General features: G+C 36.4%; 4 protein-coding genes across 5 annotated transcripts; 3 read left to right on the forward strand and 1 right to left on the reverse strand.

The window, feature by feature from the left end:
- The first annotated feature begins 1,290 nt into the window (after positions 1-1,290).
- LOC132038490 (uncharacterized) lies at positions 1,291-3,359 on the forward strand. The gene is made up of 6 exons (XM_059429153.1): positions 1,291-1,326; positions 1,731-1,985; positions 2,091-2,352; positions 2,663-2,805; positions 2,913-2,974; positions 3,059-3,359. Exons 1-6 carry the CDS (start codon positions 1,291-1,293, stop codon positions 3,357-3,359), a joined length of 1,059 nt encoding a protein of 352 aa, XP_059285136.1.
- Positions 3,360-12,371: 9,012 nt separating this feature from the next.
- On the forward strand, positions 12,372-16,409 carry LOC132037409 (uncharacterized). 2 transcript variants are annotated; one of them, XM_059427925.1, is made up of 5 exons: positions 12,372-12,791; positions 13,977-14,129; positions 14,228-14,403; positions 15,136-15,242; positions 16,151-16,409. In XM_059427925.1, exons 1-4 carry the CDS (start codon positions 12,657-12,659, stop codon positions 15,224-15,226), a joined length of 555 nt encoding a protein of 184 aa, XP_059283908.1. In that variant the 5' UTR covers positions 12,372-12,656; the 3' UTR covers positions 15,227-15,242; positions 16,151-16,409. The 2 variants fall into 2 exon arrangements, with proteins under 2 accessions (XP_059283908.1, XP_059283907.1); XM_059427924.1 differs by having other exon boundaries at positions 12,374-12,791; positions 16,160-16,409.
- A 1,206-nt stretch (positions 16,410-17,615) lies between these two features.
- On the forward strand, positions 17,616-18,547 carry LOC132037408 (uncharacterized). The gene has a single exon (XM_059427923.1). The coding sequence runs from the start codon at positions 17,691-17,693 to the stop codon at positions 18,315-18,317; it is 627 nt and encodes a 208-aa protein (XP_059283906.1). The 5' UTR covers positions 17,616-17,690; the 3' UTR covers positions 18,318-18,547.
- Positions 18,548-20,194: 1,647 nt separating this feature from the next.
- LOC132037410 (pentatricopeptide repeat-containing protein At2g29760, chloroplastic-like) lies at positions 20,195-22,525 on the reverse strand. Its single transcript, XM_059427926.1, has one exon. The coding sequence runs from the start codon at positions 22,372-22,374 to the stop codon at positions 20,551-20,553; it is 1,824 nt and encodes a 607-aa protein (XP_059283909.1). The 5' UTR covers positions 22,375-22,525; the 3' UTR covers positions 20,195-20,550.
- Between the last annotated feature and the right edge of the window lie 2,274 nt (positions 22,526-24,799).

Raw genomic sequence — 24,799 nt, forward strand, 5'->3', positions numbered from 1 at the left:
TACATAAGAATCATGAGAGACATATGAAATGTGAAATCTAATCTCAATATCTGAATGCATCTGTGGCTAACATCTGAGAATATCGGCATAACTCTCTATAACTGAAAGTGCCTCTGAGGGCGTATGATATGCATAGGTCATAATATAACTATTAGTGTTATGGAACGTACAGCCCGATCCATATACCATATGTTAGTGCCGAGGAACGTTCGGCCCGATCCATATATCATATGCTAATGCTGAGGAACATACGGCCCGATCCATATATCATCATTATCATCACTGTGCACCAGCTGATCAGCTGGTAATGCGTATATAATGCCTATTCCTTTCCCCATACCCCATATATATATATATATAATATATGCGTATATAATGCCTTCTGGTCATGAGTCAATGTGCATATATGTAAATGAATGCAATGCATAAATAAAATGAGAACATAAAACTCTCGGAGTGACATAAGGTCATACTACCTCCGATAGACATCTTTTGGGCTAACATCATCAATATAAGTAATCTCAAGACCCATGAACAGAAGGAATATCAAAGACTGAAGTACTCCTAGTGCTTCTAAGAGTAGAGTAATATGAAAGCTCGTTTACACGTTGTTCGCTCATATCATAGGATCATGTCAAAATGAAAGAAAGGATAGCCTTAACATACCTTGAAACGTATCTAGTCGTCCAACATCTACTTCACGAACGCATAAGTCTACAATCAAGGTAACACATGCCACCATTAGACCATTTACCTCACTTACTAACCAATTTAAATACGAAAAGAGCTTAACAAATTGTGGGCAACATCTCCCTTGTAAACTTAACAATTCTTCAACTTACAATTCAATCCAATATCAACAACAATACCAACAACAACACTATCAACACTTACATACCGAAATATAATCAAATCTATTCCAAATCATCCCTCAAAGCTGCCCTTAATCCTACTTTACCCTTATTCAACTCACCACTCCCATAACTATGTTTCCTTTAGTTAAACCACTAAAACTCTTGATAATTAACTTAAACACAGAGGTAGGAATCATATACATACCTTGAAGGAACTAGAACACCAAGAATCAACTTCAACTCAAGCTTCAAGCTCCACAACTTCAATGAAACCCTAGGAACAACCTTTTTCTTCACTAGCTCGGGTTTACGGGGCTTGGATCTTACTAGAATTCCTCCAATATGATAGAAAATGTTAAGAGGAAATATTTTAGGGTTTTCTATGGTTCGGGAATCAAAAAATGAGGAATAAAGTCGTGGGACTAAGTATATATAGATGGATCAAGAAAGTTCCAGCGATGTGGGTCGACAGGTTGGTCGACGGCTCGTCGACGTGCTCTGTCGACCTGTCACCTGAGATTCAGAGAATGTAGCGTACCAACGCCTCACAATGACCACTCATCGACGTATCGACTGCCCATCAATATGGACTAGTTCTATAGGTTTTCCTGAGTCGCTCCGACTCTCGTCGATTCGATTCGCTTAGCTTCTTATCCTATCTTATTGCAAAGAAAGCATACTTAAACTTTGGTACACATGAGGTAAGGCACTTAATATCTCAAAAACTCGGGTACGAATCTCCATACTAAGGGTATGCCCAACTAGGAAACCATGGACTTTCTTACGACGAAACGAGAGGCGTAACATGAACATACATATGCAACACCACAACATACAGGATTTCACCCATCTATTCCTATTTTTACTCATGAACAGTACTCTCAAATCTTGCAAATGCTAAAGGGAAATGAGAGTGCACCTACAGTCAACACTGTCAAACTGGATACAGCCGACACTTCATCAAGTGTTGCAGGTACTATTACTGCTCTTTTGTCTAATCTAGTTGAATCTAACTGGATAGTAGACACTGAAGCCTCAAATCACATGGTGCATAATAAAGAGTTTCTCATGAAATGTGAGAAGCTAAGTGAATATGCTAGAAATAAAGTTCATCTTCCCACTGGGAAACAAGTAGAGATTAGTCATAAAGGAATCTCATCCATTTTTAAAGACAAAACTATTCAAGATGTCTTGTATATCCCAGATTTCAAATAAAACTTGCTATATGTGTCAAAGATTACCAAGGAATTGAAATGTATGGTTCGTTTCTTCCCTGATTTCCATGGATTTCAGGAAATCTCAAGTGGGAAGGTGCTAGGGATTGGTAGAGAGGATGATGGTTTGTACATCTTGAAGGCTTGCAAGGAGAATTCTGGTGGTGATTCAAGAAGCAGACAGAAGTGTTGTTCTTCTAACTCTGTAAACATTAGTAGTTCTGTTTCTAATAATGGTGTGCGTGATATTGCTATGTATGATACTGTGGCTCAGAATAGCATGTGTAATAGTTGTATCTGGCATAGAAGGCTAGGGCATGCCCTTCTCATGGTGTTATCTCATATTGATTGCTTATAACATATGAAACTGCAAGGTCATTTATGTATGGTATGTCCCATTGCAAAAAAATTAAGGCTTTCATTTCCTTCAAGTTTGTCTGTGAGCACTATTCCTTTTGCTTTAATTCATGCTGATGTTTGGAGTCTCTATAGACTCCCAACTTTTGATGGAAAAAGATATTTTCTCACTCTGGTGGATGATTACTCTAAGTATATTTGGATTTTTTTTGTTGACCACTAAGTCTGACACTGTAGTGATTCTCAAAGACTTTCTTGCTCTAGTAAAGACTCAATTTGATACCATATTTAAGTGCCTGAGAACTGACAATGGCATTGAGTTTTTAATGAGCAAGTTAGTTCACTACTTAGAGAATCTGGATTACTTCATCAGAGTTCTTGTGTGTACACACCCCAACAAAATGGGGTGGTGGAGAGAAGACACAAAACTATCCTTGATATGGGTAGAGCCCTAGGATTTCAAGCCCATATTCCTTTGAATTATTAGGGGCACTGTGCTGCCACTGCTGTCTATATATTGAACAGGCTGCCTAGTATGGTTCTTAATGGGTAATCTCCCTATGCTAAGCTCTTCAACAAACCTGCTAAAATTGACCATCTTAGAGTGTTTGGCAGTTTGTGTTATGCCACTAGGGTGAAGAAGGGTGACAAGTTTGGCCCTAGAGCTATTCCCTCTGTTCACATAGGCTATTTTTCATCACAAAAGGGCTATATTTTGTTTGATCTCACTACAAAAGAGTTCTTTGTCAATAGAGATACGGTGTTCAAGGAAAATGTCTTCCCTTTCCGTAACTTATTGACTGAACCATCTTCTATTTTCCCTGTTCTATCCTTTTTTGAGTATGATGCGTCCTCTCCTAGTTCTCACCCTCAAGTGTCAGTTACACCATTCACTCATCAAAACACTACTCCATCTCCATCTCCACAAACATAGACCCAAATACCTGTTGCAATTCCACCTCCACTTTCCCCTCAATCTATTACTACTTCAAGTCTTTCTCTTTCCCCCATTACTCCATCTCCAATTGCTGATGTCAGGAGATCTTCCAGAAAACAAAAACAACCTGCTTTGATGTCTGATTATATCATGCCCTCAAAAATATGTCCTTATCCTCTTGCCAATTACACTTCCTATGACCATCTCTCCCCTTCCTACAATGCTTCTTGAGCTGCATTTTCAGCAGTTCATGAGCCAAACTCCTTTGCAAAAGCATGTAAGGAACCCTTATGAGTAGATGCTATGAAAGCTAAACTTTAGGCCCTTCAGGACAATCAGACCTAGTCTATTGTAGATTTGCCACATGATAAATCTCCTATAGGATGCAAGTAGGTGTTTAAAATGAAAAACAAGTCATCTGGAGAGGTTGAGAGGTATAAAGTCAGGCTTGTTGCCAAAGGCTACAGTCAGCAGAAGGGTGTTGATTATTCTGAGACCTTTTCTCCAGTTGCTAAAATGGTAATTGTCAAAGCTGTTGTTGCTCTAGCTGCTTCTTCATCTTGGTATATCTTTCAAATAGATGTCCATAATGCATTTTTGGAAGGTGTTCTAGTTGAGGAAGTGTATATGCAAATACCTGATGGTTTTCTTAGTCAGAGGGAGTATCAGGGGCCAAACTTAAAGGTGTGCTAGTTACACAAGTCCCAGTATGGACTGAAGCAGGCTCCTAGGCAATGGAACTTGAAACTTAGTAAAGCACTGACAGACATGGGATTCATACAATCTCATCTAGACTATTCCTTATTCACTCAACACAAGGAGGGTGCAATACTTATTGTGTTGGTGTATATTGATGAACTACTTGTGACTGGCAGCAATCTGAAGCTCATTCAACAGGTAAGGAAGGATTTGCAAGTAAGGTTCAAAATGAAGGACTTAGGAGAACTCAGGTATTTTCTTAGCAGTGAGTTTTCTAGGTCTAAGAAGGGCATTCATCTATGTCAAAAGAAGTTTGCTCTTGAACTAGTATCTGAGTTGGGCCTCGCTGGTAGCAGACCAGCTGCTACCCCAATGGAATTCAATTAGAAAGTGACCTCAGTTGAGTTTGATCAAGTAGTTCATCCAAAATTAACTGGTACTGATTCAATTCTACTAGATAAAGGAGCTCATCAGAGAATTATAGGAAGGCTGTTATACCTGACTATGACAAGGCCTGATTTGGCTTTTGTAGTTCAAGCTTTGAGTCAACAAATGCATGCACCAAAAACTTCTCATATGGAAGCAGCTATAAGGGTGGTCAGATACATTAAGTGCACAGCAGGGCTTGGGTTGTTCATGCCAGCAAATACAACACCTCAACTCACAACTTTCTGTGACTCTGATTGGGGGTCTTGTGTAGAAACAAGGAAATCTGTCACAGGTTATGCAATCAAATTAGGTGAAGCACTGATATCTTAGAAATCCAAGAAACAACAGACTGTGTCTAGGAGTTCAGATGAAGAAGAGTTCAGCAGTATGGCTTCAACTTTGGCTGAGATCAGTTGGCTGAATGGCTTATTCAAAGAACTGGGAGTTGCACTCAAGCTACCTGTGACTCTATTTTGTGACAGTAAAGCAGCCATCCAAATAGTTGCTCATCCAATTTTTCATGAAAGAACCAAACATATTGATATTGATTGTCACTTTGTCAGAGAAAAAATCCAGGAAGGTTTGATACAAACTCAGCACATTGGCACTAGAGAACAACTGGCAGATACCTTACTAAAGCACTTTGCAGACCTCAACATGAGTACTTGATAGACAAGCTGGGGATGAAGAACTTGTTTTCATCCATCAGCTTGAGGAGGAGTATTGAGAGGAATGGGCCAGCTATAATAGAGAGCAGTGGGCCAGCTGGACACAACTGGCATGTAGGGCCCACTAGTTAGTTAGTAACTTAACTAGGTAGTTACATATATTAGAGTTAGCTAGTCTGTATATATACATACTCTGTACATTGACTTGAATAATACAGATATTTTTCTTCATTTCTCTCAACTGTTCATCCATGCTTCTACTCTCACCATTACTGAGTTCTCTCAACAGCCTATTTTCAAGGAACTTGGATTATTTTCATTTTAGAAGTTGGTGGAGTCAGCATTAATTACAAACAATTGATGGTGGCTCTTGATATTAAAAATATGCACGCTAGTTCAATCGGAGATGCCAAAAATTGGGAGAACAGCATATACGTTACATGTCAGTGGAGTGTCTGCCAAGACACCTGTTTGAGGAAAAAATGGTAATTTATTTTGAAAAAATTGGATAATCTAAGACATGTTTTGAAGTTTCGGTGTATGTTCTATGGCTAGCGTGCATCTACCCTTACCTTAATTGCAACTTGTAAGTGCATTGTGACACAGAAACTCAGTCATCTATTAGGATTTGGAGCATAAAATATCTTACAAGAGTTAATTACAAGGTGCTTGTTAAGCAAGGCAGTGAACTTGAGGTTGGGACTAGGTAGGGCCAAAGGAACAAGATGGTCTACTTTCTATCAGAGAAGCTAAGCAATAAACAGATCTGAAGTAGAGAACTTCTTCGATGGAAGAAGGCAAACAATTATCTGAGGCATAATAAATACTTGTGCTTAATAGTTTTGCAATAAATAAAGCATTTCCGAGAAGCAAATATGTCATTATTCATACATTCGGCTCTTTAACAAATCAAAAAACGATATTGTGTTTTTGTTCAATGCAGTTTGTCGGCATGTATGAGTAATCATAAAGCATGATTCTGGAAGCTTGTGATAAAAGGGGACGAGTCATTTTAAGGAAGAATTAGTGGTAGTCTCTTTTGAACTATGGTTTTGAGTACTCGACCATAGGAGAACTCCCCATTTATGCCAGAGTTAACGGAACTTGTATTATCAGACCAATTCGTTGAAACATCTGATTTTTTTCAACGGAACTCGGCCGAGCACTTTATTCTCTCCTTGTTAATGAGCTTCAGTGTGATCCTTTGGAATCAATGCAGACATTGGCATTGTGGATTTGGATGGAGCGAACAGGTCTTAAAAATGTTATCAGAAAGATCTTTTCCTTACCTAATTTTTTTATTAATGAACTAGCTGATGACGCTGTTACCTGCCTCAAATTCATTGGGGACAACGGGTTCCTCTCTCAACTGACGTAAGTGATATTCCGCTAACTCAAAACGTCATGGCAAAAGAGTTCCCCCTCCTGTTTTTCGATGAAAATCGGGACAGTGCAACCAGTGGAATAAGGAAAATTGCAACTGAGGTTTGTCTCAAGGCAGTGCCAGATACTACGGAGAGAGCCTTGAGAAGTTCTGGACAAACTTTGACTGGTGAGTCATCTTTAATGGGACCTTTAATGGGAAGATTTGCTCAGTTGGGACTTGGAGATGACATGTCTCCTAGGAGGATGAACAGACAGGACGTATCACGTGAAGTTCGGACCATGTTTGTTACTTTTTCCAAGCGCTACCCAGTTGCTGAATGGGAGATCAATGAATTCTTTACAATGCTTTTTGGAGAATGAATCGAGTCCATTTACATGCGGGAGGTGAAGCCCCATGAACAGTCTCTTTATGCTCGAGTTGTGTTTTTTTACAACTGCAATTATTGAGAGTATTCTCAGTGCTGTGACCAAAGCCAAGTTTACCATCATAGGGAAGCATGTCTGGATGCGTAAATATGTCCCGAAAGATGGGAAAACTCTCCCACCCATGGTGCCTCAGAATTTTCCTGGAACTAATTAGTCCTTTTCTGTATGTGTATCTTTGTGAGAATGGAGCAGAAGTAATCATGTTTTCAGTTTGTAGTTCCTTCAGTCTACCTTAGGACCCTAAATCTGTTATGTGTGCAGTGAAATGGTTATGTTTTAGTAATAAAGATGTCTCTTTTAATCTGTGTATTTATATATTTTTCTGCTTTGCCTTTGGATTCCAGTTTTTATGTTCTGAAACGATTGATCCTTGTTTATAGAAGAATCTAAATAGAGATTCAACTTTAAGAGGGAAAAAATCATGAAAAATTTCCACCAGAATTCCTTTTGGAATTGACCCAAAAATCATATGATCTTTGAGTGGATATGAATACTGTGAAAAAACTTGAAATTTTCCAGTTACATTTGTTTCTTTATGGGTTCTTGTTACTGGATGTCATTCCTAAACAGTACAAAGGTCGATCAGCATTCTTTGAATACCTATGTAAAATTGTTAATTTTGTTTCTTAATGACTCTAAAGGCCATAACTACTAGTTCTGAAATCTAGTTCACCAAAAAAGAAAGAAGAAAAAAGATTTAGCAAGTAACAATTTTTTTTTTTTTTTTGTGATATTGGCATCCAGCTCGGTCTAGATGTAGTTCTATTGGGTAGTTTGGCAATTCTGTCCACCAAGATTTAGATAGTAAGGATGTGTTCGGTGTGGAGAAAAATGTTTTCTAATTTTCTTATGTTCGGTTTGTCAAATTTTTTATAAAACATTTTTTTCTAGGAAACGAGTTCAAAGCCAAAAATGAGAAAATGACTTTCCTAATGAAAGTAGGAAAAACAAGTTTCAAAAGTGACATTGTCCTCTCCATCCTCTGACACACCTAATCTTCAACCCCCACCCCAGTAGCCCCCAACCCCACCACCCTACACCTCTACCCTTTATCCCCACCTTCTATAGTGTTTGTCTAGATTAAATACAGATGCTTTTAGGATAATATTTTTTGCTTACGTATCGAACAGAAGAAAATAAGTAAGAAACACACTTAATTTCCTGAAACACATTTTTCAAGAAAACATTTATCATGGAAAATATTTTCCTTCGCACCAAATGCACCCTGGTCGTTTAATTCATGGGATAAGGATAATAAACCCGGTACAGAATTTGAGATTAACTTTATCCCATGTTTAATTTGGGGTATTAGCTAATATTGGGATAACTTTTACATTAAAATCGTGGGATAAACTTACCCATAGCGGATAGAAGAACGACATGTGTATCATTTTTAGATTTTTGAATTGTGTCAAACCAATGGATGTATGACATGTGTTAGAATATATATAACACTGTCATTTAATCATAATTAGTAAATATATTTATTCACTTATTTAAATCACTTAACCATGATTGCATTTGTTTGGTGTAAACACTTGGTGTGGAGAAGTCTTTACCGTGGGATTAACTATCTCATATAAAAGCTAGGATAGCTAATCCCATGGGATATCCCAACCCATGAGATATATCAACATTGTACCAAACGACCCCTAAATTTAGATTATGTTTTAGTATTTGAGATGTAATTACTCACGATCTATAATCCCATCGGATATCCCAACCCATGAGATATCATAACATCATACCAAACGATCCCTATATTTAGAGTATGTTTTAGTATTTGAGATGTACTTACTCACGATTCATTTCATATTCATTAACCGAATAGACTACACTTTTGAGCGCAACATTTTCTTATTTCCATTCAGTTCACCATTTCATATGAATTGGTGTTATTGAATTTAACGAATTAACTGAAGTTAAAATAAAAAAAAAAAAGTTTTATTTAACTATTTGCTCTAAAATTGATATTTAATCAGACACAATTCAAAATCTAAAAATGATGCACATGTCATTCTTCTATAAGGTGTAGAAACCAAGGAAGACATATAAAAGTCTAGTGAAATCTTCTTGTTTGACCATTAAACAAGGACAGATTTCAAGCATCAGATACTAACGTAACTGAAAATAACAATCACATTACAACAATTTGAACAACTTAAAAAAATCTTTGGATGTATCTAATGCAATTTGAGTTACATCATTGCTTTTGGTTTGAACAGGTGCGAAAAAAAGTTGACTGATTTGCTTTTGTAAGAAGAGTCCAAACATCGAGTTCTACTTTTGTAAAGTGCAAATAACATTTAATGTACTTTTCCTATAACTTCACTCGAAGTTATCGAACCAAAAAAATCTTACTCATTATATTTATGTCAAATCAATAAATGTATAACGCGTGTCTTTTACCCAGCAAACGTAACGGTTTGGAGAAACCTTTTTTTTTTTTTTTTTTTTTGCTGAATGAGAACCAATAGTTTAGCACGTAGTTTTGAACAATTTACAAAAATAAGATGGTTCAATAACAGAAAAAGTTTTCTCATTGAAGCATCTTATTTTTGTAAACTGTTCAAAACTACGTGCTAAAATGTTGGTTTCAAATAAACAAATGGAGATAATACTTTTTGGGCAATAGTTGTTGTCATTGAACTACCACCCCTTTCGGAAGCTTAATTTGTATAATTGGAGAAAACACTCGCACGCGTGTAGACGTCTTAAGTAAGTGCAAAACACTAAGTTGATTAAGTGTCAACTAGGTAAAAAGGTAAGTCTGAAGTGGTGGTTTAGCCAAGGGTGAAACGTGCTTGGACAACTACTCTCTGACGACTACGCATCGATACTAAAGTATTGGATGATAAGTGGCAATAACAAATTTAATTTTGAAGGAAAAAAAAAAACATAATATGCTTCTACTACCCTTAAAATGTTCGATAAAATGGCCTAAAGGGAGATCGTTCCTACTACCTCTGAAAATGAATCAAACATAATAAAAAAAATAATGACAATGACCTTCAATTTGATTCATTTTAGGACATAGATTTGCTCTCTCTCTTGAAAAAAACAAAAGAATATGGAGGTTATTGTGATTATTTTGCTTTATATTACTTATAAATACGAATGATGAAAAGTAATACAATTATTGTTTTCTTGATCCTAAAATCCATCATGATAAATATATGGTTAATTACACCAAACAACTCTGTAATATGATTCATTTACAGATGCATCCCCTATATTTTAAAATCTAACACTTATACCCTTATATTATGAAAATCCTACACTTAATACCTCATATGAAAGTATACCTGAAACTAAGTATATTAAAAAATAAGCTAAAATCTTAAATAGTTCTTTTATGTATTTATTTTTATTAAATTTTAAACAGAGGATAAATATTTCTGTTGAAAATATTTATTCACTAATTTGATTAAAGAAGAGAATAAATTTTTTCAAAATATGTATCTTTTGAAACTTTTAAATAGTAAATAAACACAAATTACTTAATGATACTCACTAGAATTACTTAAAATCAATGGTGATAAAAGTTTTTTTTTTTTTTTTTTAAATGGTCATTTGTAGAAAAGTTAAGAGAAAATTTAAGAAACTTCGCAAATAGTTACATTTTTCAACTATTTTGACCATTTGGTTATCAAAGTGAGCATTATGACTTTTAATTGACAACATAGGTTTATGACTTCGTTTGATGCAAAAAAACAATAATTATATGATAATTTGTAAAATTTACTCCACTCTACCGGCTAGGTTTAGGACTACTAGTTAGATCTCAAGTTTTAGTCTATTTTCGAAAATGTTAAGGTATTTATACAGTTGATTCTGTCATATATTTGAAGGACATGATAGTTGATAAATTTGACCGTATGAAAGTTGATGATTGGAACACAACTCAAAAGACAGTGTCCGTGATGAGCACTAGCGCAACACCAAAATAGTCCAAAGTTGAGGCTAAGACTGATTGAAAATTGATTAACTCATAGCATGTGAGGACTTTAGTAACTTTGTAAGGGAAATAATTCTTTGTTTCAGTATTTGATCAAGTTCTGATGTAATTTGAAAGTCTCATCTATATTCACGTTTAATCGAATAACAAATCATGTATTTGACAGTCTCATCATACATGTAACGTTTTACCTCTCAATATAGCTTGCAATTACATACTAGGAGTTGCTTGGTTCCAAGGATGGGATAGACAAGAATATCTCATGAGATTAGTTATTTCACCTTTTATATGGGATAGGTAATCCCATTATTTTAACAAAGGAAGAATAACCTATATATACATAAGAATAGGGTATATTTACAAAATATGACGATACTTTTCAATTTACAAAATATATACAAAAAATTTCCCTCAAATTTTTGTGTATGAAATGTGTATATCTCGCTCAAAGCTGAAAATTTTCGCTCAAAATTTTGTGTATGAAAAATGTATGAAATGTGTATATCTCACTTAGACTTAAAAATTTCACTCAAATTTTTGTGTATGAACAGTGAAATAGGTACGAAATATGTATATCTCGCTTAAGAATTAGAATTCGCTCATATTGTTGTGTATAATTTCGGTTAGATTATATACAACTTTCATACAATATTCATAAAAATTTAATACAACAACAAGAACATAGTAAACTTAAAAAAATAATTTTCTAAAACATAAGTCATGATTCTACCATCAGCCATACAGCCTTTATGTTTTACATAATTTACGATTCTACTATTATTCATACAATTGTTACCCAATCTCCTAAGAAGTAAACTATTAAAAACCATAATAATAAGGGAGGAGAACGAGGACAGAACTTAATTATTAATATCACATGCGCACAACTTATGCACTAGCTGAATTGGACTTTGAATCGGTTAGGTTTACAGAAGAAAATAAGGAAAAAAAATGACAGAGAATGGGTCAGGCATTTACTAAGGTCTTGGTGGTGAAGAAGATCAGGAAAAAGAAAATATCGAAAAAGTACTAATAGAAGTCGTCATCATAGTTAATATCAGAGAAAGCTTCATCGTCATTGAAGACCATTAGGAATCTTGGATTCACTTAAGTTAGGGTTTCTGAAGCTCTCAATCATCGGAGGAGAACGAGGGGCGGAAGGAATTTTTAGGTTTAGAGGGATTGGAATTTCAGCTCATAATATAGGGAAAAGGGTGGGCTTTTAATTTTTCCAGATATGATATGTTTTGTAATTAAGTTAGTATATTTTATAAATATGAAAAAATATCCTTATATCTTGTAATATAGGATCTTAACAAGTATTACTATGTCATTTTCCCTTCAAAGTTATATTTAGCGAGGAATAAGTTCTTTAATGGCACTGGCATAACTTGTGAATATTATGATGCTAACTTGTGCCCCTCTAGGCATTATCAGTTTGATTTTGAAGGCAAAATTAAAGACTATCCCATTTGAAGGACAAAACTTAAAGGCCAACACAAATACACAGAACTTAAAGGCCATCACAAAAGTGCAAATGACCCATTGATTTCCTCCCCGCCCCCTATCTTTGGGCTTTTTCTGTTTCTTCTATCTTTGGGTTTCATTTTTCTCCTAAAGCTAAAATTTTCACAGATATATGAATTTCTACTTGAATTCATAAAGTCTTGATTTTTTACAGTGTTTGTGATAGTATTGCAGTTTGAATTGATCATTTGGGTTGTGAAAATGGAGGAAGGTGTTCCAAGTAGAGAAGAACCCAAATCATGGGAAGAGCTTTACAATGTCAATTTGGTTCCTTCTGAGCTTTTTCTCAAGTTCAGAAAAGAAATTCAGGGTTTTCGTGTTGGCGTTAACTTGGAGGTCTAATTTCTTTTTTTGTCATTCTTGGTCTTGCCTGTTAGTTGTAAATGTTTTGTTTACTCATAATTCTTGCTATGCTTCTTTATATTGTTTGTTTACTGATGTTTTTGTTACTTATTACTTCAAAGAGATGACTGAATTATCAAATTCTGGTATCATTTTGATAATCGCACTTGTTAGTAGTACTCCCTCGGCACCATTTTAAATATCGTTTTAGCGTAAAAAAATTGTTCCAAGATAATTGTCACTTTAGGAGTTCAAGACTAAAGTTGGTTATTGTTTCAACTATATCGTTAACATTAAAGAAGTATCCACAATATTTAAGTGAAACATCATTCTACCTTTGTTAAATTGGGGTAATTTAGTAAACTATACCTTGTATTTTTTGTTTTCTTAGTGCGCTTGAAACTAGCTAAAGCGACAGTGGGATGGAGGAGTATAAAAGTTAATGCTATGTGCTATTTTTTCTTTCAAGAAAACAAATTAATAAAGATGGATGCATTTCCTATTGCATAATGTGGAGTAAAAGTTCAGTTATATGTTGCGTCTGTATCTGTCTGTTTGCCTTTATTAATATGAATGACCCTTAGGCCTTAAAGTGGCAGCGTAAACATTTCTTTAATGATTTTATAGCACCATTCTTATGTTATGTTTGATCTTCGTGATTTTGATTGAAGTATACCTGCAATGTTAATGTTGTCCAAATTACTTATTTTAAGCAATAAGGAGAGGAACTGTGAATTTTGTGATAGCTGGCCTGGTTGTTTCTGTGTTGCATTGGATATTCTTCTTCTTTTGTACTTTGAATGAAAGAAATACTTGAAGAAACTCGACTAATTTTAAACCACTGAGGTCAAAGTAGAGTGTTTTGGTCGTGGAAATAGCAAATGTTTTTCTTTTTAATAGATACTATCCGTCTGAAACTTAAGGGGTCAACAATGGTTTTCTCACTGCTCCGCTTGGGTTCTACTGTTGGAGTAGTGTCCTATTCCTCCGGATGGATGTTAAAAGCGCAATCACAATTGTGAAATGTAAATTTTGGTTGTGAGTTTTCTGCATCAGCACTGTGGTTAATTATGGAATCACCATAAATGATGTAGTTCTCATGGCATTATAACTTTGTGTCAACATTAGCATTTTCGGTTTTTACTAGTTTCCTGACCACTTGGAGACCATCTTCACCAGTTTTATAACAATCCAAGCAATGAATATATTGGAAAACTGGTTTTAAAGCCTTTAGCTCCTGAACGGCGATGGAAGTTCATATGTGAGCCATTGCATCGTGAAGTTCGCCTTCTATCAAAGAAGATCCCAGTTACAAAATTTCTGAACCTTCAGGTTTGCCTTTCTTAGCTCTTTCTCCCATACTAATTTATTTACTGCTTGCGACCATTATCTATCCAAATTTTGTCGGTTCTAACATCGAGTTTTTGCAGGTAGGGATAGGCCACAATTTTCAGTTGCATGCAACTGGTTGGAAATGGAAGCTCACGACTTGTTTGGGTGGAGATGGTGTCTCCAGGATCCGCAATAAGACGTCACTTGGATTATGTCCTGGTGTCGATTTTCGTTTTGGGTGGAGAGCAGACTATGTTCTTCCTGAAATTACTGGGTAAGCTTTTTCATCTTGATATGCCTTTTTCTTTGTAAGAAATTAAAAGTGATTGAAACTTGGGGCGTGTTTGTATGGAGGAAAATGTTTTTCATGGAAACTGTTTTCTTGACAAACAAGTGAGTCTTACTTATTTTCTAGTGTTTGGTAAGTAAGCCAAAAAAAAAAAGTCCCAAGAGCATTTATATGTAATCTAGCAAAACACTATGGGGTGGGGAGTGGGGGCTCGGGGTGGGGGTGGGATGATAGTGTTTGGTAAGTAAGCAAAAGAAAAAAAAAAAAATTGTCCCAAGAGCATTTATATGTAATCTAGCAAAACACTATGGGGTGGGATGGCGTGGGGAGTGGGGGCTCGGGGTGGGGGGTGGGATGATAGTGTTTGGTAAGTAAGCAAAAGAAAAAAATAAAAAATTGTCCCAAGAGCATTTATATGTAATCTAGCAAAACACTATGGGGTGGGATGGGGTGGGGAGTGGGTGCTCGGGGTGGTGGGGTGGGATGATCAAAGGATCGGAGTGGGGAGGAGACAATGAACTTGAAATGTCACTTATGGAACTTGTTTTTCCTACTTCCATTAGGTATGTCATTTTCCTCATTTTTAAGGAACTTTTTTCCAAAAACATTTTGACCAACCAAACATGGGAAAATTGGATAACCAAACCAAACACACCCTTGATGGTGCACTTAAGTTCTTGTGGTTGATTATCTGGGTTTTGAATTTTCCATTTGCAGGGCTGTAGGCACCGGTGAGCCATTGTTCAATATGAACTCTGGAAAATTAGAAGCATCGCTGGATAGAGTGGAGGCCATCTTTAGCCAATAAGCACAACGATCACTTGGTATCTTACGTGTTTATGCTGCCTAATCTATCTTGGAGTATGGCGCACCCCAATTTCCCCTGTATCCTGCTGCATTATGATCTATGTATTGGTTTTCTTCTTTGTATCAGTTGGTGATTGGCCTATAAAATGCTTGGTTGTCTTCTTATTGGTTATAGAGTTCTATCTGCCTAGGAAAACTGATACCATTATAAAGTTTTAAAGACCAGAAGGACTTTATCAACTAAGTTGATATTAGGTAGTTTTTCCTTTGATTAACTACTCATGTTCTTTCACCAAAAGTTCTAGCTAACTGAAAATTTCAGTCCATGAATATGCTGCATTCATGTTCTTTTTCATCGTAACTGCTGCATCCATGTTCTTCTTCATCGTAGAAACATCTTTGCAGATTTCTTTTTGGTTCGTGCTTTGTTGTGTTGGAGGTGGGAGGTTGGAGGAGGGAGTTTTAAACGTCAATGTTTTATTAACTTTGGTTGACTGTTGGGATGTTTTATTCAGAATTTGCAATGCTAAATCATTGTTTGCTGTTTCTTCAAAAACTGATTATCCTGAAGGTGTTCAATTTGTTTCAGCTCGATCGATCCAACTTCTCACCCAATCACTTATTTTTTATTCTCTCGCTGAACCATTTTTTTTTTTTTCACGATTAGAAAGACCCTGATGGAAATTAGGAGAGGCCTAGCTGGACATGGCTTGCGCTTGTTCTGTTTCTTAACCTTTTTTAAGTAACCACCCTAGCATAGTCGCGAGCAGTAGTACTCATGCACTGTTTCCATGGTGCTGCGGAGCAATTGGGTGCTTAATCTACATGAATTGTTTCAGTATTCAAGTTTTTTTTCTTCTTCTTTTCCAAATGTATTCAAGTTTGATCGACATAATATTGTTTCTCACCAAAAGCATTGAACTAGAATATGCAGGAGGAAAAGGAGTGGGGAAGTGAAAAATGGATATATGGAACCGCGATGGGTTGTATAGCCAACGACCCTCTTCATACAATGTGCTTCGAGAGCAATATCTTTTGTGAAATGATGAATACGCAAACTTATCCCAAATCCTGTTATTTAGATTGTTATTTATATGTTCTTTAATTTCATCTCTGCACAATTCTTTGATGTACAAAGCAGGATTTGAAAATTCGGTTTTTCATTATTCATTTTGGTTACTCAATGCTTCGGGCAATGTAGAATATTCAAAGTAGCCTCAATTGAAATGATGGCTCTTTCGACGGTGGAAGATTTTCCTAACATGAAACATATATATTCCCAAAAACCTTACAAAATTACTGGACGCACTCTACAGTCCACTTTAGGGAGGATCTAACAATGTGTGAAACTGAAAGTCGAAGTAAGAAACTAGTTTATAGCTTCACATAGGAAGCCACAAAAAAGCACACAATTGATAGAGCAACATAAGACAGTGATTTAGTGTTGAAAATGTGAAACGCTTTCACGTCTTTTCCCCATCTTGGAGAAATATGTCCTAAATTAGAATGATATGTGTACCCGAGGGGATGGCTAAATCGTCGAACCGTAAAACAAAAACCAGGAGAGGATGCGTTCAAAATTTTGCCACAATAACAATAAGGGGCTGATTTGTCATAAATAAACATGATTATTTTTTACTTGTACTCGTGGGTTGTGGCATATCATTTAGCAAATTAGTCTAGATGTGTGAAATTTGATAAACATGTTTAGATGGTACGTATGATTACAGGTTATAGCAAGTTATTTAACAAGTAAGTTGAGGCTTGTGCAAATTGATTCAAATAATGGAATAATAAAGTTTCACAGAAAATAATTTCAGAATGAGGGGTAAAGGCTAGTGATATTTTGTTGAATTTGAAGAGAGTTGGTAAATTGCCACACCAATTTGACCCAAACTTGGCCACACTTATGTAAAAACCACCATAATCTCTATTGTACAATTTTAAATTAAGATAAACTCAAATGACATTACGTAAGTATAAACTAGTAAATTTGACCTAAATAGTCATATGAATCTACCCTATTTGGGCCATTGTGGCCAAAATGGTGTGGCCAAAAGATCTTATTGTTGAATATATTCATTATTCTATGAGAAGTAAGCACAAACTTTCAAGAGCTGGTGATGCTTCGTCATTATTAGTTTTGAATGGAAGTTTCAACATTTGAGGGGCCTAACGACATTGACATTAAAAGCCACAAAATATAAACGCTTTTTAACGTTTACAAAACCTCAAAATGCTCACTCTTTCAAAACCAAAAGGAGGGAACTCAATGTCTGAAACATCAATGTGGGGTCTGTCCATATTTAGCCGTTAAATGTTATAATGCCCACATCCCCTCAACGGCCATATTCATACTCACAAGCCCCTCTCTATATATACAAAGAACTTGACACATTTACCATCATCACCAAGTATTGTCACAAGAATTCAAGTAGAAAACAAATACTATTTCATTTTCAAAAATGACTTCTTCAAAGTTAAGGCATTCTTGTTCCTTCCCAATTTTACTTCTTTCTTTTTTGAATTTCATTCTTTTAATTCTCTCAGCAGCCTCAGTAGCTCCTATAGTTGTCCTCAAAACTCCACCAACTTCACTAGGTTGGTCTTTCCTCATGGTTTCTGCCATATCACTTCTTTCTTGTTTCATTGGTTTCTATTCCCAACTAACTCATTGTTGCTTCATAACACACCTCTCCCTTCTCTTGGCATCGTCCATCGGCCAATTACTAGGCATTCTAGCCTTGTTCACTAAGGAAAAATCGAGTCTTTCGATGCTGAAATCACCGAGAGACCCTAGAGAAGCTAAAGTTTTGGTGAGATTGGAATGTGGGGTTTTGATGGCTATGTTTGTAATGCAATTGGGAGTGTTGGTTTTGACTTGTGCAGTGCAGAGTTGTTGGGTGAGAGATTATGAAGGTCTTGAGGCAGAGAGAGAGGCATGGTCAAGGAAGAGGAATCAGAGGATTGCAAAAGTTCAAGAAGAGTCTATGGCAAATGCAACAAAGATTTCTGAAATGAAAGCTAAGGAGTTGGATGAGAAGATTAAGAACAAATATGGTCAGTGGGTAAAAACTGATTTTGAAGGCTAGGTTCATACAGAAGCAAATTAAGGTCTTAAATATGCATTTGTTGGGTGTAGTAGTTGTTCTAATGATGTTTTTGAGAGTCACTAGTGGGTGGCTATATTTGGGATTTGGAGATTGTTTTTATTAGTGTAAATAAAGCCTTGTTACAACTTTTATCTTGATGCAAAATATGTCCCATTCAGTTATGCATTTGTTCTCACCAATTTCCAGTGTAATATATTAAAAGTTCTTTACTTTCTCTGTGTTCTTTTTTCTTTCTATCTCATGTTTTAAACATTGCGGGGTGGTGGGCAGGTTCAGAGAAGCCAAAATGGTATGCTTATAAACTTTTTATTAGTGTAAATAAAGCCTTGTTACAACTTTTATCTTGATGCAAAATATGTCCCATTCAGTTATGCATTTGTTCTCACCAATTTCCAGTGTAATATATTAAAAGTTCTTTACTTTCTCTGTGTTCTTTTTTCTTTCTATCTCATGTTTTAAACATTGCGGGTGGTGGGCAGGTTCAGAGAAGCCAAAATGGTATGCTTATAAACTTTTCAGCCATCACACTGGATAGACACCCAGTTGGGTTATCAAACTATAGGATAGGGACCGGTAATAGAAAAAGAAAGAAAAGCGGTTTCATCATAGTACATAGAATAAACCATGCATGACATGCTTGAAAAAATGGCTAGGAAGAACCAGACATTATTTGTTCACTATACTTTAAAAAAGTAGAGTAGAGAGGTCATAAACAACGACAGAAATTGATTAATAAAACGAAAGTATATAGCTATATTTTTATTATTGAGGAGCAAAAATGCCCGAGGATAGCTCAAACTCAAAGTTAGAACTCCACTGAAACAGAAGGAACTACATCATATTTCAGTGCATGAAACGTCTGAACGATAGCGAACCAAATGGAAATTGTTCAAAACTATCCTACTAGACATCCAAAATAGCATTCATCATCTATAATACCAATCTTAGGACCTGAGAGATATTGTTGCTAGATTAAAATAACCCAATCAAACAATACACCAACAAAGTCATCGTCGTCCTCCTCAGGTTCTTCTTTCTTTTCCTCCTTGGCAGGAGCTGCTGAAGTGCAGCAGCAGCAACTGGAACGCTGCTGAAGTGCAAGCAGCAGCAACTGGAGCAGTAATGGCTGCAGCAAACTTGCTCGGGTCCACTTTTTCAGCCTGTGGAATGACTAATTCTGTTGCTGTGATAAATGACAGAATATTCTTCTACGCGTTGATGTACGTATGAGGAATAGCAGCAAGAGTAGGATATGCAAGAATCATGGAGAGACAAACAACATTATTGAGTTACAACACTAAGTTAGTCCAGCAGCAAACTTAGTGACAAGAGTTCAAGAACCTCTGGACTGAAAACTGAGCCCTTGTCATAGACAGACTGGACTATCAGACTATAAGAGAATGGCTTACTGAGCAATTTAGACAGAAGGGCGGACTCAGACTATAAGAGAATGGCTTACTTCAGTCCAGAGTTCAAGAACCTCTGGACTGAAAACTGAGCCCTTGTCATAGACAGACTGGACTATCAGACTATAAGAGAATGGCTTACTGAGCAATTTAGACAGAAGGGCGGACTCAGATGGCTATAATAACTACGTGGAGCCATGGAGAGACCAACAACATTTGTTAGTCAGCAAGAGTAGGATACGGAAGAATCATGGAGAGACCAACAACGTTTGTCAGTCCAGTAGCAAACTAAGTGACAATAGTTCAAGAACCTCTGGATTGAAAACTGAGCCAGTGTCATAGACAGACTTCCAGTCCATAAGAGAATGGCTTAATGAGCAATCTAGACAGAAGGGCGGACTCATATTGCTGTAATAACTACGTGTTGATAACACAAATATTGGACAAACATTATCGTCATCAATCAAGAACTGATCCTGAAAATCGTATTAGTCATGCATCTCCGCACATAGAGTTAATATCCATAGATAACATTCAAAGTAGCCCAATCTTTCAAATTTGCATAGATATTTTTCATGAGCGTAGTACAATTTACGTTGCGATTCATATAGGATCGACTTGCTGCGAAAGGGAACTTATTGATTTTCTCCCAATTGTTTGGACATAGGTGCGAGAATTTACTTCACAATTAAGGCCTCTGTTTCACAAGTCCAGGATGGCCAAGCTGCTAAAGCATTCTTCAATTGATTGAGACAGATAATTATACTGCATGCTTCATAACAGCAGGAGACTCCAAAAGCTGCTTGCTAATACTTCAGTTGAACACCATATTCATGGAGTGGAACTCTTGAGAAGTTTGAAATCCTTGACCCAGACAAAAATGTGTGAATCCGTTGATTTATCTCAACTGAACTTTTGCCAGGAATCTTTTCAGCTTCCACTTCATCCAACAAGAATTTCAACCTAGCTACATCCTCCCACCTTCCGGCTTCAGCATAGATGTTTTTCATGAGTATGTAGAAAGGAACTGTCTGGGGATTTAAATCAAATAGTCGATCTGCTAGAGATTCTGCCAGCTCAAGATTGCCATGAATTTTGCAAGCACCAAGCAAAGCTCCCCAAACATTTGCATCAGGCTCAATAGGCATGTTTTGTATAAATTCATAAGCCTCACGAAGTTGGCCTGCTCGTCCTAGAAGATCCACCATACAAGCACATTGCTCCACCTCTGGCACTATCGAATATTCTGTTTTCATGCTCTCAAAGTGCTTCCTCCCTTCCTGTACAAGACCTGAATGTCGACAAGCTGTCAATACAGCAGTGAAGGTGAAGCTATTAGGTTGCATTGCTTCATCTTTCATCTTTGAAAATAACTGAAGAGCGTCTCTCCCATGACCATGAGAAGCACAAGCCCCTATAATTGATGTCCAGGAAACCACACTTCTATTAGGCAAGCTGTCAAAAACATCTCTAGCCAATTCCATACTCCCACATTTTGCATACATATCAATAAGTGCATTAGTGATTGGAACATTGCATTCCAGACCTTTGCTCTTTACAAGCTCATGAACCCATTTTCCAGTACCAAGTGCCCCCAACCTAGCACAAGCCGAAATAACGGTAACCACTGTAATATAATCGAACTCTACCCCTTGATCTAGCATCCTATGAAATAGCTTTATTGTCGCAGAACCAGCATCATTTTGCTCATAAGCAGCAATTATCGCATTCCATGAAACCACACTATGCTCCTTCATTTGATCAAACAAAGACCTAGCGACATCAACGAGTCCACACTTCCCGTAGAATGCAATCAAAGCGTTAACTAGTGAAACATCTGTTTCCACCCCTAACTTAATACTATATCCATGAATCAACATTCCCAGTTCCAAACACTCCAACCTTGCACATGCCGGAAGTACACTCACCAAAGTAATAGCATTAGGTAGAGTACCCGAATTGACCATTTTCAAAAAAATCCCTAACCCCTTCTCAGGAATTCCATTTTGCACGTACCCCGCAATCACAGCAGTCCAAGAAACGATATTCCTCACTCTCATTTGATCAAACACCAACTCTGAATCCAAAGTCTCCCCGCTCTGCGCATACAGAGTAATCAAAGAACTCTGTACAAACACATCATTTTCAAATCCACTTTTAATAACGTTACAATGTACTTCTCTACCTTCTCTCAAAGCGGACAGCACAGAGCAAGAACGAAGTACAAAAGGGAACGTATAGTTATCAGCTAAGAATCCTTGGAAATGCATGTCTTTATAAAGAATTACGGATTCTTGACAAGGACCAAGATTGGAATATCCCCGAATCAAGGTGTTCCAAGCAAACACATCTCTTTGAGGCATTTGGTCGAACAGTTTCCGAGCATAGTCCATTGTGGACGATAAAGAGCACGCCAATGATATAATCTTGGTGCATATTGTGAGGTTTGCGTGATAACCATTTGTCAAGACCAAAGCGTGTAATCGTTTGAGGGATTCGAGGGAATTGCATGAGCTTAATAGGTAGCTGAAATGGAGGAATGGCTGGTTGGAAGAATTAGGCAAGTGAAAGGGTACACTGAAGAGAGGCTCAAGTTTCCTGAGTAGTCTCCTTAGCGAATTGGCTGACATGAACACAACAAATTTGACATTATTGTGAAAAAAGTTTCTGAAACAAACACTTTATTGCTTCTCCAAGGCCCAAGGGACACTTTTCCTTCTTCATTTCTCCACAATTCACCTTAAAATATTTTTTGCTGTGTACTCGCTCTCTCTCAAATTATTTTTTGTTTTTTGTTTTTCAGGCTCTTAAAATATTATTCCTTCGGATAAAAAAGGGTGTACATTTAGTTATTTACATAAAAATTATTAACTCTTACATAAAAATAAATAATTTGACAAAAATATCTCTAATTAAATAGGTATTGAGATTTGACAACTTAACATTTAATAAGGGTAAATTTAGAAAAGTTAGGTTAACTGTTTCTTGATTTGGTAATCAAAAAATACTCTTTCCGTCTCAAAATATTTATCGTCCTTATTAAATATTTGTCGCCACTGAGTGCAACAACATTATCTCAACATAAATAAGATATTAAGATCCCACTCTTTTGGTTTTATATAGACGTGTGTATGCAAGTGTCATATTTTAACTTTTTTTTTTACCAGATAATTAGTAAAGAAGATAAATAATACGAAAAAAAAAATTTAAGAAGGCAAATAATATGAAAAAAAATAAGTTCAGAGGTAATATACCCTCTTATAGTCTAGGTATGGAATTGACAGTTTCGCTATAGCTTAACTGTGTTCATATAACTTGTCTCATCAAAGAATGATGCGTGAGTCAGCATAACTCTTAGCATAAAAATATAATTCGCATTTACTCACATAACTTGAATTGAAAAAGACAAACTTTTATTAATGAAAATCTTAAACCTGTGAGATGAACCGGTATAATTGGCACTTTTGACTCTGAAAGAAGAAAAGAGATGAAGGTCCTTTTGTTGGAAGAAGAAAAGAGATGAAGGTCCTTTTGTTGGAAGAATAAAGTTACGGTGACAAAAAAGTCTCCTAATTAGAAATTGAAATTGTGACATGGTTAAACTTATCTTTAAAATATGATTAACTTAAATTGGGATTAAATTATAATTTTTAAAACTTATAATCTTTTACAAAATATAAAAGGATCCCAACTTAATCCCAAAAAATTCACTAGCCCCCTTCTCCTCCCCCCACCACTCCCCGCCCCGCCTCTCCCGACCCCGCCCCCAACCCTAATTTTTAAAAAAAAAAAAAAATTTAAAAAAATTTATTTGCTTTATCACTAGCCCCCCTCTCCCACCCCTCCTCTGCCCCCCTCCCCCCAATACCAATTTTTTTTTAAAAAAAAGTTTTAAATTTTTTTATTTACTTTATCACCCGTCCCCCCACTCCCTTCCCCTTCTTCGCCTCCCTCCCCCCGCCCCTTCCCCCCACCAATTTTTTAAAAAAAGTTTTAAATTTTTTTATTTACTTTTTCACCCCCCACTGCTCCCACCCCTCCATCGCCCCCCCCCCCCCCCAAACACCAACTTTTTTTTTTTTTTAAAAAAAGAGTTTTAAATTTTTTTATTTGCTTTTTCACCACCCCCCGCTCCCACCCCTCTTCCGCCCCCCCCCCCACCCCTACCCCGCCCAAACCCAATTTTTTTATTTAAAAAAAAAGTTTTAAATTTTTTTATTTGCTTTTTCACCAACCCCCCCCCCCCCCCCCGCCTCCCTCCCACGCCCCACCCCCAAATAATTTTTTTTTTTAAAGTTTTGATTTTCTTTATTTGTTTTTTCACCCGCCTCCTCCTCCTCCCAACCCTCCCCCCCGCCCCCCACCCCAAATTTTTTTAAGTTTTTTTTTTTTAACAACTCCCACTCACCCCTCCCCCGCCCCCACCCCAAATTTTTTTAAGTTTTTTTTTTTTTAACAACTCCCACTCACCCTCCCCGCCCCCGCCCCAAAAAAAAAAAATTTTAAAAAAAAAGTTAGAAACGTTTTTCTTTTTATTTTTTTGCACCCACCACCCTCCCAAAAAAAAAAAATTGTTTTAAAAAAAAGAAGTTTTGCAAAGTTTTTGTTTTTGTTTTTGTTTTTTTGCACACCCCCCCCCCCCCCCCCCCCAACCCAAAATTTTTTTTTTTTTTTTTGAAAAGAAGTTTTTGAATTTTTTTTTTTTTTGGTTTCTTACTTCCTCCACTCACCCCCCCAAAAAAAAATTGTTTTTAAAAAAAAGGTTTTAAAAAGTTTTTATTTTTGGTTTTTTGCACACCCCACCCACTCCAAAAAAAAAAAAAAAACTTAAAAGGAAGTTTTGAATTTTTTTATTTTATTTTATTTTTTTTGGAAAAGTTTGGATAAAATTCAGGTTGTTGTTGTGTGTTTGTAGTGAAATAAATGGTTTTTCTGTTGTTGTCCTGGTATGGTTCAGGGTTAAGAAAAATATATCCAACATATAGTTTTTTGTTCTTGACTCGGTATTTATCTGGTTCTGTTTGTAGAAGATAACCAACAGATTTGTAGTTGTTG

Source organism: Lycium ferocissimum, chromosome 11, assembly GCF_029784015.1.
Source record: "Lycium ferocissimum isolate CSIRO_LF1 chromosome 11, AGI_CSIRO_Lferr_CH_V1, whole genome shotgun sequence".
Classification (NCBI taxonomy): domain Eukaryota; kingdom Viridiplantae; phylum Streptophyta; class Magnoliopsida; order Solanales; family Solanaceae; genus Lycium; species Lycium ferocissimum.

What these genes read in the sequence shown, in the direction of transcription:
- LOC132037410 (XM_059427926.1), bottom strand. Translation starts at nt 22,374, where the DNA reads ATGTCAGCCAATTCGCTAAGGAGACTACTCAGGAAACTTGAGCCTCTC.
- LOC132037408 (XM_059427923.1), top strand. Translation starts at nt 17,691, where the DNA reads ATGACTTCTTCAAAGTTAAGGCATTCTTGTTCCTTCCCAATTTTACTT.
- LOC132038490 (XM_059429153.1), top strand. Translation starts at nt 1,291, where the DNA reads ATGGATCAAGAAAGTTCCAGCGATGTGGGTCGACAG. An exon ending in CCAGCGATGTGGGTCGACAG is followed by an intron (nt 1,327 to 1,730) that starts GTTGGTCGACGG and finishes ACTCATGAACAG; the next exon opens with TACTCTCAAATCTTGCAAAT. An exon ending in ATCTTCCCACTGGGAAACAA is followed by an intron (nt 1,986 to 2,090) that starts GTAGAGATTAGT and finishes TATGTGTCAAAG; the next exon opens with ATTACCAAGGAATTGAAATG.
- LOC132037409 (XM_059427925.1), top strand. Translation starts at nt 12,657, where the DNA reads ATGGAGGAAGGTGTTCCAAGTAGAGAAGAACCCAAATCATGGGAAGAG. An exon ending in GTGTTGGCGTTAACTTGGAG is followed by an intron (nt 12,792 to 13,976) that starts GTCTAATTTCTT and finishes CATCTTCACCAG; the next exon opens with TTTTATAACAATCCAAGCAA. An exon ending in GTTCTTCCTGAAATTACTGG is followed by an intron (nt 14,404 to 15,135) that starts GTAAGCTTTTTC and finishes TTCCATTTGCAG; the next exon opens with GGCTGTAGGCACCGGTGAGC.